This window comes from Hypanus sabinus, chromosome 11, assembly GCF_030144855.1.
Source record: "Hypanus sabinus isolate sHypSab1 chromosome 11, sHypSab1.hap1, whole genome shotgun sequence".
In the NCBI taxonomy this organism is placed as follows: Eukaryota; Metazoa; Chordata; class Chondrichthyes; order Myliobatiformes; family Dasyatidae; genus Hypanus; species Hypanus sabinus.
The window spans coordinates 52614325-52631802 of NC_082716.1; the positions used below are offsets into that span (position 1 = coordinate 52614325).

The following is a 17478-nucleotide window of genomic DNA, read 5'->3' on the forward strand; positions in this document are numbered from 1 at the left end:
ATTTTTATGTCCACTACTGAGTATTTTGCATTTATGCTCTTTCAAACTAAATACTCAGTTTGCTGTAGTGGCATTAAAATGCTAAGAATAAAAAAAATCTCAAATAAGGGTTAGTCTTAGTAATTTTAATGTAAACAATTGTTTGACTGTGATACGTGATGTAAGTCCATTGCAATGACAAACAAAACCCACATGGGAAGGAGTTTTTTAGCTGATCCTGGGACTTCTCCAATTAAGTAGAAGGGTGTCAAGATATCAGTTGGAGTGAAATTCATATCTTAACAAACTTGTGAGTAACATCATAGATTCCCACTGACTCTTGGATTTTCTCATCATAATCATTCCAGTCCTAAACAAAAGAAAACATTACATCAGCATTTCCAGAGTAAGTTATTGCACTTCAGCTCCACTTTACCACTGACAACTCCTGTCATATAGTAGGTTACGAGTCCTTTGCTTGTTGGCCATTTCCAAAAATCCTTGTAACAATTTTGTTTCTGCATTAAAATTAAGAATTGAATGTTTGTTTTGTTAATTTTTCTATTGCTAAACAACCAAAACAGCCATTGAGATTGCATCTGCCGTTGACCTATTATGGCAATAGGCAAATTGCAACAGGGCCAGGACCTTGCTGGGGGCAGGAGTTCAGTCTACTCATGACCAACCTCTCTAAGTATTTCATCATACGTCATCACCACGAGGCTGGCACAGGCCTCAGTTGATAATTATTCTTTACTAGCTGATTGTCGCAGTTGAGATAGTACAATTACACTTAAGTTTAATTGGACTAACAGAAATAAGTGTTTATTTTTAATCTTTGATTTTAATTATATTTGGAGATTTAAGAGAAAAAAAATAACATGTTAATGTTATAACAATTTAAATCACTACAGGCCCACTTCAGTTATGACCCCCGAATGCAAGCTCACCTTTTCTAGCAGATTAATTTCATCAAATTGTGTTCTAGACTCTGTTCCTTCTGCAGTAAATCCAGCCTAGATCCAGAAAATATCACAACAAAAACTTGTTTAAAAATTCAGTTATTTCATTGGATATCATTTTGCACTCCAAAGCACCAACTATTCTTACAGTTCCATTTGCACAAAAGTGGCAGTGGGATCTTGTAATGGGATGTGATTACCAAGGTTTTTTTGATTGTTCTCTAAAAGGAATCTATGTGAACAAAACAAACAACTAAGTCTTAAAACAAATCCTAGTGAAATATCAATACCCAGCATCAAATCTGGAGTGGCAAACAACTTATTTTTAAAAAATGACAAGTCATAAATTTTGCCAGTCCTTCATTAAGAAATCCAGATCTGTGGAAAGATCAACAATTAACGTGTCAAAGACTTCACCAGAAATGTCGAAGTGAGGAAACTTTGAATTGCAGATGGAGTGGGTGGACAGAGGGGGTCGAATAAAATGAACCTGCCACCTTCAACCAGATTCTAACATCAGATAATTCTTTCCCTCCCCTTTCAGAATTCCAAAGAAATTGTTCCTTCTGTAATTCCCTAGTTTTCTCTCCACAAATCATGGTACTTTTACAACCATCTGGGGATCTAAACTCCCTTCAGGAATCAATTACTGGTTGTGGTGGAGTTTAGTTCAGGTTTTGGACACCTCACAACACTTGTGGTTGGCTTACTTTGGGCTGCTAAGCTAGTTCTGAATCTATTACAATTAGCAGAATGAGACTGCAATGTAAAACAGTATTTTAAATCTGCAGTTGAGAGTATTTTGGTATCACTGGGTCAATGTAGTAGTCATGCTTACCACTACCATTATGCACTGTATATACAGTTGCAAGAAAAAGTTTGTGAACCTTTTGCAATTACCTAGTTTTGTGCATTAATTACTCATAAAATGTGGTCTGATCTTGAACTAAGTCACAATAATAGACAAGCAAAATCTGCCTAAACTAGTAACACACAAACAATTGTACTTTTCATGTTTTTATTGAACACACTGTTTAATCATTCACAGTCCAAGCTGGGAAAAGTATGTGAACTCGTTTATTTAATAATTAATAGAACCTCTTTTACCTGCAATAACCTCCACCAAACCTTCCCTGTAGCTGCTGATCAGACTTGCACAACAGTGAGGAGGAATTTTAGACCGTTCCTCCATACAAAACTGTTTCAGTTCATCAATATTTCTGAAACACCTTACATGAACAGCCCTCTTCAGATCATGATACAGCATCTCAGTTGGGTTAAGATCTGGACTCTGACTAGGCCGTTCTAAAACACAATTTTTTAAACGATTCTGTTGTTGATTTACTCTTGACTTTCAGATCATTGTCTTGTTGCATCATCCAACTTCTATTGAGCTTCAGGTGACAGACCGCCACTCTGACATTCTTCTGTAAAATGTCTTGATACACATTTTGAATTCATTCCCTCAACAATTGCAAGCTATCCAGGCCAAGGCAGCAAAGCAACCCCAAACCATGATGTTCCTTCCACCACACTTCACAGTTGGGATGAGGTTTTGGTGTGGGTGTGCAATGCCCTTTTCCCTCCAAACATAGTGGTGTGCATTTCTGCCAAAAAGTTCAACTTTTGTCTCAACTGTCCACAGAACATTGTCCCAGAGGCGTTGTGGAACATCCAGGTGGTCTCTTGCAAACTTGAGACAAACAGCAAAGTTTCTTTTTGGAGAGCAATAGTTCCCTCCTCCTCCTCCATGGTGTCCTTCCATGAACACCATTCTTGTTCAGTGTTTTTCTTATAGTGGACATATGAACAGAGACTAGCAAGTTCTAGCGATTTCTGCAGGACTTTTGCTGTCACCCTTGGGTTCTTATTCATCTCCTTCAGCATTGCATGTGTTCTTGGTATGATCTGTGCAGGATACACACTCTAGGGAAAGTAGCAATACTACTGAATTTTCTCCATTTGTAGACAATTTCTCTTGCCCAGGACTGATGAACACTCAGGTCTTTAGAAATGTTTTTATAGCTACATGCTTCTCTACAATTCTTCTAAGGTCCTCTGAAAGTTGTTTTGATCAAGGCATGGTGCACATAAAGAGACCTTTCTTGAGAAAAGCAGGCTCTGTCAGTAACCTGCCCTTGTCTTAATAAAGGACACCTGTACAACCCACACCACCAATTTAAACTCATTGATTGGAAGACTTGACTCCAAACTGCTCTTGTAGAAGGCATTACCCCAAAAGTGCGCATACTTTATTGAACCTAGACTGCGATTGTTTAAATAATGTACTCAGTATTGATGAGAAGTAATACAGTTGTTTGTGTGTTATTAGTTTAGGCAGATTGCCTTTGTCTATTATTGTGCCCAAGTTGAATATCACACCACATTTTATGAGTAATGCAGAAGACCAGGTAAAATGCAATGGGTTTACAAAATTTCTTGCAACTATACGTATCTACATATGAACTGGCAGATTGCAAGGTCAAGTAGGTACTTCTCAAATGTTGAATTCCTTACATATAGCCGAACAACTTTGGTGGGAAATTGAAGCTTGAATTGTATAGTTTTGAATTGCAACAGATGGTCAGAAAACATTACTTCCCTGGATACTGGATTAAAAAGAGCACAGAAACATGGATGAAAAGCAAATGAGCAAATATAAGTAAGGACAGCAAGGGGAAACAACAAATTCAAAGTTATGTGAATGCACATGAACAGGAGAGTTTATATACAGGAATGGTTTGGAGAAAATGTGTGTAGTGAAATCAGAGGAAAAGGGTCAGACAAGCTGATTATGAACCTGAGAATATTTCTGTCAGTTGGTTTAGAGAATCTGCAATATAATAGTAAGGTTTTTTTTACCTGTGGCTGAAAATCAACTGGTTCCAAACCTCGACATTCGAATTGTACGATTGTCTTAAATTTTTCACTGTCTTCGGCCTTTTGTATAAAAATTACAACTTGATTAACATTTATAAAATAATTCTGTATGCAAATATATACAAGCAGAAACATAATTCAATAATTGTTTCACGAAGAACAAAAGATACATGTTTTGCTTGAACTTGAATAAACTACAGCATAGCTTAGAGCAGAAAACCATATGTATAGTCAAAAGCCCACTTACATTATATGGGTTGATGGTATCCTTCAGAATATCTAAGAAACAAATTGACAATTTAAAACAAAATGAAATTTTAGATTGTTGCACATTAAAACACTTAAAAGCTATAAGTTTTAAATATCATAGGACAAATGCTGATAATTCTGCTTAGATTTGCAAATGGTGAGCCAACAAATACAAAAAATGCACTTTTTGCTTTTAGTCAGGATAACTGTTTCAACTTTACAAAAAAATTAATAAAGGCTTCAAGAATAGATTTTAATGGACTATAATATCCCAATTAGTAATTGCAAAATCTGTATGAGCCCCACATAATGAGAATTAGTTACCAGACCTAAACAAGACTCTTCTTGGCTACCATTTCTGAATATTGGATATAACTACAAGAAATCAGTAACTTGGTGATGATTCATTGCCAAACAAAACACTGATCTACTTACAAATTAGCAAAAGTAGTAATAAGCTGTCTAAAACAAATAATGATCATTTCAAAAAATCAAAAAACCTCTTTCCCAGTTGATATAAAAATTTCAGATATCATCTTTATGACCAAACTTGCAAACCTCAGCTACTGAGGTATAATGCTTTGAAATAATTCTAGTCACATTACTGAATCGTGAGACAATAAACTAAATTTATTTGACACCTTCTATGCATAAAATTCATTCAGTGACTACTTTATTAAGCACAGTTAGTCATTAATACAAATACCTCATCAGCCAATCATGTGGCAACAACTCAATGCAAGGTTGTTGTTCAAATCAAACATCAGAATGGGGAAGAAATGTGATCAAAGTGACTTTGACTGTGGAATCATTATTGGTACAGAAGATAGTTTCAGCAGTAGATATTGTTGAAGCAGTGCATCTGAAGTGCTTTTGAAGAGGGAATATGGTACTTCATGTTCAGAAGCCATAAAGAATCCAGTTCTGCATCACGCAGATCGGAAGGTACACAAGCATAACTACACAAACAAATACCACTGGATTTGTACAGAATGGTTTCTGTCTCATCAGCAAACAAACCTACAAAAGGCCCAAAAGTCTATAACTGACATCATTCAAACACTTAAATGCCAAGCTTTCAGAAAAGTTAAATTCTATACTAGAATATTGCAAAGGAGCAGTATTTTACCTTTTATGGGTTTGCTCATTGAAGAATGGTGTTAGAAATCATTTTTTCCAAATAATAATTCTTATAAAATTTGTACTTTTTAACAAACATGTTTGTCCCAACTTACTGGCACAAAGTGAAATTAACCGTTTATCACCATTCTTATTTTTCATTGGCTAAGTACAAGCATATTACCCACATGATGTAATTGTGCAACCATTGATGTTTTAGTTTATCTCAGGAATTTTCCTTACCTATAAAAGTGATGGATTTTTCAGAGGCACCATCTTTTTTCCTCTGCCGTTCATTTAACTCTTAGCATTGTTTTTCAGTTCTTTGATGACTCTGGGCCTGTACTCACTTGAATTTAGATCTCATTGAAATCTTTTGAATGTTGAAAGGCCTATACGATAGATGTGGAAAGGATGTTCCCCGTTGTGGGGGAGTTGAGAACAAGATGGCATGGACTTTGGATAGAGGGACGTCCATTTAAATCAAAGATGCAGAGAAATTTCTTTAGCCAGGTGATGAATTCGTGGAATTTGTTACTGCAGGCAAATGTGAAGGCCAGATTCTTTAGCGTATTTAAGACAGAGGTTGATAGGTTCTTGATTGGCCATGGCATCAAAGGTTATGGGGAGAAGGCCGGAGAGTGGGGCTGAGGAGGGGAAGAAAGGATCAGCCATGATTGAATGGCGGAGTAGATTCGATGGGCCAAATGGCCTAATTCTCCTATGTCTTATGGTCTCATGGTCTACAGTCTTTACTTAGTTTGCTTAGCATTTGTATGTTTGTACTCTAAAATAAACAATCATTAGAATTAAGATTCCTCATCATTACTGACTCCCAGAAGAACCCTAAGCATCAGAAAATAAAGAGATTCACCACTGGACATAATAATATTGAAAGTAATCCACAGGAGATTCACTACCCTAATTCTTGGGACAAGAGGATGACCAGAAAAGTTAGATCTGTATTCTTTGGAGGTCAGGAGGAGGGAAAAGGACAGTCCCGAACATGAACATGACTTTCTTACCAAAGTATGGCAGCAAATCTCTTTAATTTTCTACCCCAGAGGAGGTAATTAAGAGGGAGATAAACAAACTTTAGATATACTAGTCATTATCATTTTGAATGGCAAGTCAGGCTTGAGGGGTCATTTGTCCTATTCCTGCGCCTATTTTCATGTGTAAATAAAAACAAGCTGAGCAAAAACAAAAGAGGAGATAAAGCAGATGACCAAATGTGTGTACAAAATGGTAGGTTTTAAGGAACATTTTTGAAAAGGGAAGAGAAGTGGAATGGTAACAACAGAGGCCAAGGCAGTTGAACGTAACTGTCATGTGTGAAGAAATGAAAGGATGCTCAAGAAAACATAACAATACAAGAACAGGTCCTTTGATCTGCTGAGCATAATGCCAATTAAACTAATCCCTTCTGCCTACACGATTTATATTCATGCACTTATCTAAAAGCCTTGAATGTCACCATTGTATCTGCGTCCACTACTACTACCAATCATGATGTACCGTTCTGGAAACTTATCCTGTGTATAAATACTTGTAAGCATATCCCCTTCAAATCCCCCCCACCCACCTTAAAGCTATACCCTCTAGTATTTGACATTTCAATCCTGGGAAAAAAAATCTCCCTGCCTACCCTATGCCTCTCATAATTTTATAAACTTCTAACAGGTCCCCAATCAGCCTCCAATTCTCCAGAGAAAACAGCTTAAGTGTTACCAACCTCTCGTTATGGCTCATGACATCTATTTGAGGCAGCATCCCGATAAATATCTATCTAAAGTCTCTACATCCTTTCTGCAATGGGAGAAACTAGAGTTGCATGCAATGCTCCAAGTGCAGCCTAATTGAAATTGTGTACAACTGCAACAAGAGCTCCTCACTCTTGTACTCAATGCTATGTGCATTCTTTCCCACTTTATCTGTATGATTGCTACCTTCAGAGAGGTATGAAGCTGAACCTTAAGAAACTTCCGTTCAACATTGCAGTTAGGGGTCCTGCTATTAACTATACTTGCCCCTTATATTTGCCTCCCAAAGTGCAATGCCCCACACTTGCCCTGATTAAACCCTGTATGCCATTTCTCTATCCATAATTGTATCTGATCTGTACTCCAGAGTAACTAAAGGCAACAAAAGTATGCCATGGAGCTGGAAACGGAGTTCCAGACAGAATGGGTAACAAATTTGATTTGAAAACACAAACAAAAAGAGAGATTAGCTATCAATCCCAATCTTTGCGGACTACCACCCGATGAATCATACCTTTTTGTACCAGTGAAAATAAAGACAAAGATCAGTCTTTTTTTCCAAAAGTATTTTCACTTACAATTGCTTTTTTTTTTCAAGAATCTAAGATTCCAAAATACCCCTGCAGCTAAGTGCAGATCATTTTAAGGAAATGGAAAAAACAGTGATGAATGTAATGGACTAGTAATCCAGAGGCACGGATTCCCATCTCAAGAGACCAGCTGGGGAACCTAAATTTAGTTAATTAAAATAAATCTGGAATTAAAAGAAAATCAGTAATGGTGACCTTGAAATCAGTAATGCTTTGCGAAAAGTTGTAGCAAGCCGAACAGTTGTACCAGATGGTCAACAAAACAAAATAAAACTACAGCACTTCGAAAAAGTATTCAGCCCTCACTACTTTCACATCTTCCTCTCTCTTTTTCTCAATTCAAAATATATTGAGGTAGGACTTTTTTGAGCTAATCTACAAAACATTTTGCATAATGTCAAATAAAATTATTTTAAAATCTGTCAATAAATCACTAAAATTTAACCAAAACTGTGAAACTGTAAAAGTATTCATCCCCTTTGTACTTACTGCACCAACTTTCCTTGGGTGCAATTATTACCTTATCAACTCACCCAATTTGTTGATATGGAAAATTGGAGGATCACCTATTTCCAATGAATTCATAAGATCTCCCTCTGTACGGCCCAACAGTATGGTAGATTTTCAAAATGAAGACAAAAGAGCATTCAAGATAAGTCAGGGAAGTGATAATAGAAAGTACAAATCTGGATAAGGGTACAAGACCATTTCACAGGCACTGAACATACCATGGAGCTCAGTGCAGTTCATTGTGAAGAAGTGGAAAAAAGATGAACCCACAACCGCACTGCCTAAGTCAGGCCACCTCTCTAAACTTAGCCACTGGAGAAAAATGGCACTTGTAAGAAAGAGTATTGTGATGCCAATAGTCATTCTGAGTGAGCTGCCTAAGACAGTGGCTGCAACTGAAGATGAAGTTCACATAGCTCCACAATCTCTAAGGCCTTGCACAAGGGACATTTATGGAAGAGTGGCAAGAAAGAAACCCTGACTAAAATAAAATTGTTTCTTGCCCGTAAAGGCTTTGCAAATTGTCACTTAGAAGATACTGTAAATACGTGAAAGGTCGTATGGTCGGATGATCAACAAATCAAAGGTCCGTGGTCCTGCCATGCTTATCTGTGAATGGTACTGAACAATCGGGTTATGATGCAATTGTACAAGATATTGGTGAGGCCATATTTGGGTTTTTGCATTCGGTTTGGGTCACCCTGTTATAGGAACTATGTGATTGACTGGAAAGTGTGTAAAGAAGAATTCCATGAATATAGCAAGGACTTGAGGGACTGAGTTATAGGAAGAAGTTAGACAAGGTGGGCCTTAATTCCTTGGAACAGGGAGGCTTAGGGGTGATCTCAGAGGTAGATAATTTTATGAGAGGCATAGACAGAGTAAGCAGTCTTTTTTCCATTGCTAGGGAAATGAAAACCAGAAGACATAACTTACAGGTTAGAAGTGAAAGATCTAATAACCCAAGGAGCAATGTTATCTTTTAGTACACAGTGGGCATAGATAACAAGTATGGAACCAGCTGCCGAAGTAAGTGGTTTAAACAGGTACGTTAGATATATTTAAGAGTAGACATATGGATGACAAGAGTTTAGAAGGATCTGGGAAATGGGACTACCTTGAATATACACTTTGGTCACATAGACAGCTATGGACTGAAGGGCATTTCTCTGTGCTGTACAGCTCTATGGCACAAAATAACAAATTTCTTCAACAAGCAAACTAGGTAAGGGCCAAAAATAAGGCAGTAGTGATCGCATCCAACCTCAGCCAGATGTTTCAAAAGCTGATTCACTTCTGTCTCCTCTTCTGGTCCCCAGAGTGCTATTCAACATGGATGAAAGAATAATTCCAAAGTTGAGGTGAGACAAATTCTTTGTGATGTCAAGGTGGCATTTCTTCAACTATGCTATCAAGGAGGCCTGGTAGAACTGAAATCCCTAATTACAGCCATAATCAAATACAAAGACTGCTGACTAGTCCCAACAAGAGAGCCTGTGATACTTAATCCCCCCAAGTAGGGAATCAGACAGGGCAGGTGACAGAAGTTTGTGTAGGGGTACACTTTGCATCTAGTTATCATAATGTCATTAGTTTCAAAGTAAATATGGAAAAAGATATCTCTTGTTCATGGGCTGAGATGCTAAACTGAAGAAAGGCCAATTTTGATGGTATCTGAAAGGATATAGCAAGTGTGGTTTAGGCCTGCTTTCTGGCAAAGGTGTACTTGGGAACTTGGAGGCCTTCAAAAATGAAATTTTGAGAATACAAAGCTGATATGTGCCCTTCAAAATAAAAGGAAAGAATCACAGGTTTAGGGAACCTTAGTCTTCAAGAGATATTGAGTTCTTGCTTGAGAAAAAAGAAAGAGGTGCACAGCAGGTACAGGCAGGTAGGAACAAGTAAAATACTTATGGAGTATAAGTAGTGTGAGAGAACACTTAAGAAAGAAGAAGGGCTACAAGAAGGCACAAGGTTGACCTAGCAGTCAAGATGATGGAGATATGTTAAGAGCAAAAGGTTTGCAAGGGACAAAATTGGCCCTTTGGAAGATCAGAATGATAATCTATGCCATCTAGTCCAGTATATTGTTATTTAACTATATTCGTGTATATATTTATAAAACCATATAATGCATATAGAAATGAGATAATGTTTCTCCAAAACGGGATATAAGGTACAGTAGTACACATATCACACAGTAACTTACAAAGGTAAAATCTACAGATGAATCACACATAAATAACAAACTAAAGTGTAATGGTATAGAACAGATCAACCAGTGAGATGAAATACAAAGTGGCAGAGAGCTCAGAAGCCTAACGGCCTGGGGGAGAAACTTTCTCATCCTGACCATTCTTATTTTCATGCATCATAGTCTGCTGCCTTATGGTAGAAAGACAGAGGATGCTGGATTCATAGGTGGGATCTTTAATAATACTAAGGGCCCAGCAGGGTATGCAGTGCTCCTGAAAAATGTCCCCGATGGATGGCAGGGAACCCCCATGATCCTCTCAGCTGTTCTCATAGTCCTTTGTGGGGACTTCTGGTCCGATGCATGGAGCCAAAAGATATGGGGTACATCTTAAATGGATTTTTTGCATCTGTATTTCTTCAGGAGATGAACAGAGTCTATAGAAGTGAGACAAAGCAGCAGTGAGGTCATAGACCCGATACAGATTTCAGAGGAGGAAATGTTTGCTGTATTGAGGCAAATTAGGGTGGATAAATCCTCAGGGCCTGACAAGATGTTCCCTTAGATCCTGGAGGAGGCAAGTGCATAAATTGCAGGGGCCCTAGCAGAGATATTTAAATTACAGTACAGGCAACAGTTGAGGTACCAGAGGATTGGAGGATAGCTAATATTGTTCCACTGTTTTAAGAATGGCTCTAAAAATAAACCAGGGATTTATGGCTGGTGAGCCTGACATTAGTGGTGGAAGAGTTAAGGGACCAGTATTGGGATAGGCATGGACTGATAGATAAGGATAGTCAGCATGGTTTTGTGCTTGGTAGGTCTTGTCGAACCAACCTTATAGAATTTTTTTGAGGAAGTTACTGACAAAGTTTATGAAGGTAAGGCAGTGGATGTTGTCCGCATGGACTTTAGCAAGGCATTTGATGAAGTCCTCCATAGAAGGTTAGTCAAAAAAGTTCAGTTGCTTGGCATTCAAGATGAGGTAGTAGACTGGATTACACATTGGCTTTGTGACAGAAGCAGAGACCGGTAGTACACGGTTGCCTCTCTGACTGAAGGCTTGTGACTAGTGGTGTGCCGCAGTGATCAGTGAGGGGTCCACTGTTGTTTGTCATCTCTATCAATGCTCTGTATGATAATGTAGTTAAGTAGACTGGAAACTTTGCAGATGACACCAAGGTTCTGGTGCAGTGGACAATGATGAAGGCTATCAGAGCTTGGAGCAGGATCTGGACCAGCTGGAAAAATGGGCTGAAAAATGGTAGATGGAATTTAATGCAGACAAGTGCAAGGTGATGCACTTCAGTAAACCCAACCAGAGTAGGTCTTACACTGTGAATGGTAGGTCACTGAGGTGTGCCATACAACAAACAAATCTGGGAATACAGGTCCATAATTCATCGAAAGTGCATCACAGGTAGATAGGGTCATTAAAAAAGCTTTTGGCACATTGGCCTACACAAATCAAAGTACTGAGTACAGGAGATGGGATGTTATGTTGAAGTTGTACAAGGCATTATTGATGCCTAAATTTGGAGTATTGTGTGCAGTTTTGGACACCTACCTACAGGAAGGATGTAAATAAGATTGTAAAAGTACTGAGAAAGTTTTCAAGGATGTTGCCTGGACCACAAGACTTGAGTTATAAAGAAAGATTGAATAGAACTTTATTTCTTGGAACGTAGAAGACTGAAGGGAGATTTGATAGAGGTATACAAAATTATGAGAGGTATAGATAGGGTAAATACAAGCAGGCCTTTTCAACTGAGGCTGGGTGGGACTACAACTAGAGGTCAAAGGTTAAGGATGAAAGTTTAAGGGGAACATGAGGGGAAGCTTCTTCATTCACAGGGTTATGAGAGTGTGGATTAACCTACCAGCACAAGTGATGCATGCGAGCTCGATTTCGAAAGCTAAGAGAAGTTTCGATAGGTATATGGATGGCAGGGGTATGGAGGGCTACGGACCGGGTGCAGGTCAATCGGGACTAGGCACAGACTAGATAGGCTGAAGGGCCTGTTTCTATGACGTTGTTTTGCAAAGTAAACATATTGAACTTAAAAATTTTCACACCAACTACTTTGTGCTAATATGTGGCATAAACAATTTTAATTCTTTTTCCTATGTTTTTGTAAAGATATTAATTTCTGTAGCATTTAGTCCAAATGCACTCAAACAAAAATAACTATTTGAACTTTGAAATGTATTTGCAAGATACAGGTGTGCCCCCCCCCTTTACAAAGGTAGAGCGTTCCTATGAAACCTTTCTTAATCCGAAATGGCGTAAAGCCAAGAACCATTAATTTATATGGGAAAATTTTTCGTAAAAGCGAAAATCCTCTTTGTAATGCGAAAGCAGGTTGCTAATGTAGGTCTTTTGTAAAACCAAAGTGGCACAAAGCGAACGCTTGTAAAGCAAGGGGCACCTGTATTAAAAACCCTTGTCATTGGTAGGATAAATATTATTTTAATCAATATATAATTTATATTCAGAAGAATTGAAAAGGGCAGCATAATTAAAACACAGGTTTTGGAATTTTATTTCTTCCGTCTTTTACCTACCAATAGAGTTCTCTCTTGAACACAACTTGCACTTTTGTATCATATTGGCACTTCCTCTCCCACCTTTGAGTGGGGCACTGTTCTGTACAAAACAACAACTTGTGTTTATGTAGGAACCTTTTAAAATAGAAGATATTTTAATATTTTAAAAAATACAACAGTACTGAAAAGATTGATAACCAGGGTGTGTCCACAAGGAAAACAGAGAACCAATGCATTTGGATATCATAACCTAACAATGAACAATATCATTGAGGGGCTGTACGAACATTATGAAGAGGGAAAGGTCAGGGTCAGAGCTCATGAAAAAGTTATTATTGTGGAAATCAAAATAATAATTGCTTGTAATTTATTGACTTAGTTTGAAGGAGAAATTGAGTTAGGTATTGATGTCTCACAGAGCTCCAAGCAGAGGAGATAGGGTGATGACTAGTCAGCTTTTGTGGAAAGGTCAAAGGCTTATGAAAGAACATCCTCCTTGTCAAACATATTGTAGTCTGTGCCATATGCCAAATAGTTACATTAATGGAAACATTCAAAGTATACATTTTGGAACTGCTAGATTTAGAAGTCTGGCAGAGGAAATCAATAACTAATTGCTCATTTAATGTAGGGGAGTTATAAAAAGAGATTTAATGTTAAAGAGGCAGCAACTGTATCCACAAAGAAATGAGATTGTTCAAGTACGAGTGGTAAGAAAGAATTGTGCAGGTTAGACACATGTGGGTGCTGAGAGAGCAAGAGGAAGAATACACAGGGGTGAAGGTACCAATATGAATGTTGGAAACCAAGAAACCCATAAAACCATCTCTGGAGATGAAGACAATTGGATCTGGGAAAATCATTAGTAAATTGTATTCATACACTGATTGGAGCAGGCTGAGAATATGTAAACTAACTGAAGTTAGAACATCAGGTTAGCACTTCATGTAGATTTTAACCAATTATGACCTTGCAATTTGATAAAATCAGTGAAGATATTTTATTTCAATAATCAATGGGGAATGAGTAAAAGATGTGCAAAATACAACTCACCATTAACGTGACATACTGCCATTTTTGAGAAACATCACCACAATTCTGACATTTCAACTATTGTAAAAGCATACAGATATTAATTATTGACTATTTATAATTGTGCAGTATAATTCAGTGAATTATAGTACATTCATAAATGTTAACATAATGTTTGTGATTAATTGAAGTTTTGCCTGAAGAACTATGTGTCCTTCTTAAACACCATCCTGGGAGCATTATCACTTCAAAAGCTCCAGTGGTTTATAAGGAAAAACCACAACCTTGAGGCACTGGAGAAGGGCATCATTCAGTAACTGAGCTCCAATTCAGAATGGCAGATACAACTGTGGAGCAAGGGGAGAAAACAGCGGTAGGAAGAGAAACACGGAGTCATTTAACAATAACCGAGCTCCCTGAAGCATTGGCAGAGAAATACAAACCCCATTTCCAGAAAAGTTGGGAGATTTTCTAAAATGCAATAAAAACAAAAATCTGTGATATGTTAATTCACGTGAACCTTTATTTAACTGACAAAAGTACAAAGAAAAGATTTTCAATAATTTTACTGACCAACTTAATTGTATTTTGTAAATATACACAAATTTAGAATTTGATGGCTGCAACACACTCAACAAAAGTTGGGACAGAGGCATGTTTACCATTGTGTTACATCACCTTTCCTTTTAATAACACTTTTTAATCGTTTTGGAACTGAGGATACTAATTGTAGAAGATCTGCAATTGGAAATTTTGTCCATTCTTGCTTGATATAAGACTTCAGCTGCTCAACAGTCTGTGGTCTCTGTTGTCTGATTCTCCTCTTCATGATGCGCCGTACATTTTCAATAGGAGATAGATCTAGACTGGCAGCAGGCCAGTCAAGCACACACACTCTGTGTCTACAAAGCCATGCTGTTGTAGCCCATGTAGAATGTGGTCTGGCATTGTCCTGCTGAAATAAGCATGGACGTCCCGGGAAGAGACGTCGCCTTGATGGCAACATATGTCTCTCTAAAATCCTAATATACGCCTCAGAGTCAATGGTACCTTCACATACATGCAACTCACTCATGCCGTGGGCACTGATGCACCCCCATACCATCACAGATGCTGGCTTTTGCACCTTTCGCCGATAACAATCAGGATGGTCATTTTCATCTTTGGCACGGAGAACTCGACGCCCGTTTTTTCCAAAAACTAGCTGAAATGTGGACTCAGCACACGGTTCCACAGTCTTTCGGTCCACCTGAGATGAGCTTGGGCCCAGAGACCTCACCGGCATTTCTGCAGAGTTGATGTATGACTTCCTCCTTGCATAATAGAGTTTCAAGTTGTATTTCTGGATGCAGCGACAGACTGTGTTAAGTGACAATGGTTTTCCGAAGTACTCCCACGCCCAGGTGGCTATAATTGTCACAGTAGCGTGACGGTTTCTTAGGCAGTGCCATCTGAGGACTGGAAGATTACGCGCATTCAACAATGGTTTCCGACCTTGCCCTTTATGCACTGAGATGTCTCTGAATTCTCTGAATCTCTTCACAATATTATGTACTGTAGATGTTGAAAGACCTAAATTCTCTGCAATCTTGCCTTGGGAAATGTTCCTTTTGAACTAACAATTCTCTCACGAATTTTGGCACAAAGGACTGAGCCACGACCCATCCTTGCTTGCAAAGACTGAGCTTTTGATGGACTCTACTTTTATACCCAAACATGATACCTCACCTGCTACCAATTAGCCTGCTTAATGTGGAGTCTTCCAAACCGGTGTTACGTGAATATTCTGTGCACTTTTCAATCTTATTTTAACTCTGTCCCAACTTTTGAGTATATTGCGGCCATCAAATTCTAAATTTGTGTAGATTTACAAAATAGAATTAAGTTGGTCAGTAAAACTATTGAAAATCTTTTCCTTGTACTTCTGTCAGTGAAATAAAGGTTCACGTGAATTATCATCAGATTTTTGTTTTTATTGCATTTTGGAAAATATCCCCACTTTTCTGGAAATGGGATTTGTACAAACATACAAGAATATCTTAAGTGGGTGGTGATGGAGGAGTGTTGGGTGGTTATTAAACTAAAACCCAGGTATGGCCACGTAGCAGTGCCGATGTTATGTTGTTGTCAGAAACTGCTCTATCCAAAAACACTGAGCTACAGTTATAGGGCAGTTTCAAGACTGGAACTTAAGGGATTGTAGATGTGACAATACAGTAATGGGCTGTTCTCTTCTCTTAAACTAACTGGGCCGCCTTTATGTCCAAGCCTTTTGTACAAATGGTCACAGTCACAGAGCAGTGCAGTTGTGCAGCTTGATCACGATCTTACAATACAGTTCCTTCCTCAACTCAGCCCTCCACCCATAATAGATACAGAAGAGTGTGCTCCATTGTCACTGGTGACCCCTACACATCCCCCCCCACACAGTAGCCCAATCACTGGGGGCCCTCAGTTCTATACCCAGAGTATCCAGTCATAGGGGACCCTTGCCCTACACCCATCCAGACACCCAGTGTGTTCACAGTCCTACACCTGTATACAGTGTGTCAACGGCCACTGGGGACCCCTGCCCTTCACTCATTCCCACCCACAATTTGTCCAAAGACCAACAACCACACAGTGCGTCCGCAGTCCTACATCCACACAGTGCGTCCACAGTCACTTGGGCAAGGCCCCTGCCCTTCACTCATCCCCACCCACAATATGTCCACAGACCAACACCCACACAGTGCGTCCACAGTCACTGGGGCCCCTGCCCTTCACTCATCCCCACCCACAATATGACCACAGTCACTGGGACCCCTGCACTTCACTCATCCCCACCCACAATATGACCACAGTCACTGGGACCCCTGCCCTACATCCAGACCCTCCGTACACATTTCTTGTAGCTGCTCCACCTTCAAGAACCAGCGAAAATCTTCTCCGTCCGGCTGCAGCTTACTGATATTTTCCAAAGTCGCTTTGAACTGGAGACCAAACTTCTGCAAAAATAATCAATCTAAAATTAACCCAGTAACAAAAAATAAACCAAATGCCACAGAAACCTCCGCGGACGTCACTCACCCCCATCTTCAGCCTGCCATCGATTTACGGCCTATTGGCGCAAAGTAATTACGACAGCGCCGCTGCAGCGCCCCCTAGACATCGCTGCCGCCACTGCAGTCAACTGCCCAGCTATTCACCCTGGGCGACCATGTAGCTGAGTCATTGACTTTATTTCCAAGTTTACAAGTAAAAAATAATTGCATTTTAAGAAATATTTAAAAAAAGCCTTCGTAAACGGGCCTTCGGATGATTTTTTTTGCGATGGTATTCAGTAAGACTTATGCCAGCTCTGACAACTACCTGTCCCTGGATTCGTTGATTTGAAAAAAAACTATTGCGGCACTGAATATGATTTGCAACTGAGTATCATCAGCTGTTTAGAGTAGCACTTTCCAAAGACTGATTTCCCTCTGGATAAAGAAACTTTTTCTCTTTTTTTTCCTCCAGCCATCCCCTTATTATGATTCTGAAATTGCTGAACGCAGGAATCTCAGTCGGGAAAAACATGAATCCTGTATTCCCCCCATATGGATTTTGTACATTTTAATATCATTATTATTCTTTCTTAAAATAAGTAAAGGCCCAGTGGATTTCACAAACCC

General features: G+C 38.8%; 1 protein-coding gene across 5 annotated transcripts; it reads right to left on the minus strand.

Annotated features, from left to right (window-relative positions):
• Positions 1–110: 110 nt before the first annotated feature.
• czib (CXXC motif containing zinc binding protein) lies at positions 111–16948 on the minus strand. 5 transcript variants are annotated; one of them, XM_059984332.1, is made up of 8 exons: positions 16895–16948; positions 16729–16812; positions 13847–13903; positions 12812–12893; positions 4069–4100; positions 3804–3881; positions 930–995; positions 111–349 (listed from the first exon to the last, which is right to left on the minus strand). In XM_059984332.1, exons 1-8 carry the CDS (start codon positions 16898–16900, stop codon positions 272–274), a joined length of 483 nt encoding a protein of 160 aa, XP_059840315.1. In that variant the 5' UTR covers positions 16901–16948; the 3' UTR covers positions 111–271. The 5 variants fall into 5 exon arrangements, with proteins under 5 accessions (XP_059840315.1, XP_059840316.1, XP_059840318.1 ...); XM_059984333.1 differs by having other exon boundaries at positions 12812–12928; positions 16895–16947; XM_059984335.1 differs by having other exon boundaries at positions 12812–12928; positions 16707–16812; positions 16895–16912.
• Positions 16949–17478: the final 530 nt, after the last annotated feature.

What these genes read in the sequence shown, in the direction of transcription:
- czib (XM_059984332.1), bottom strand. An exon ending in ATTTTCGCTGGTTCTTGAAG is followed by an intron (nt 13,904 to 16,728) that starts GTGGAGCAGCTA and finishes CTTTTACAATAG; the next exon opens with TTGAAATGTCAGAATTGTGG. An exon ending in CAGTTGATTTTCAGCCACAG is followed by an intron (nt 996 to 3,803) that starts GTAAAAAAAACC and finishes TTCTGGATCTAG; the next exon opens with GCTGGATTTACTGCAGAAGG.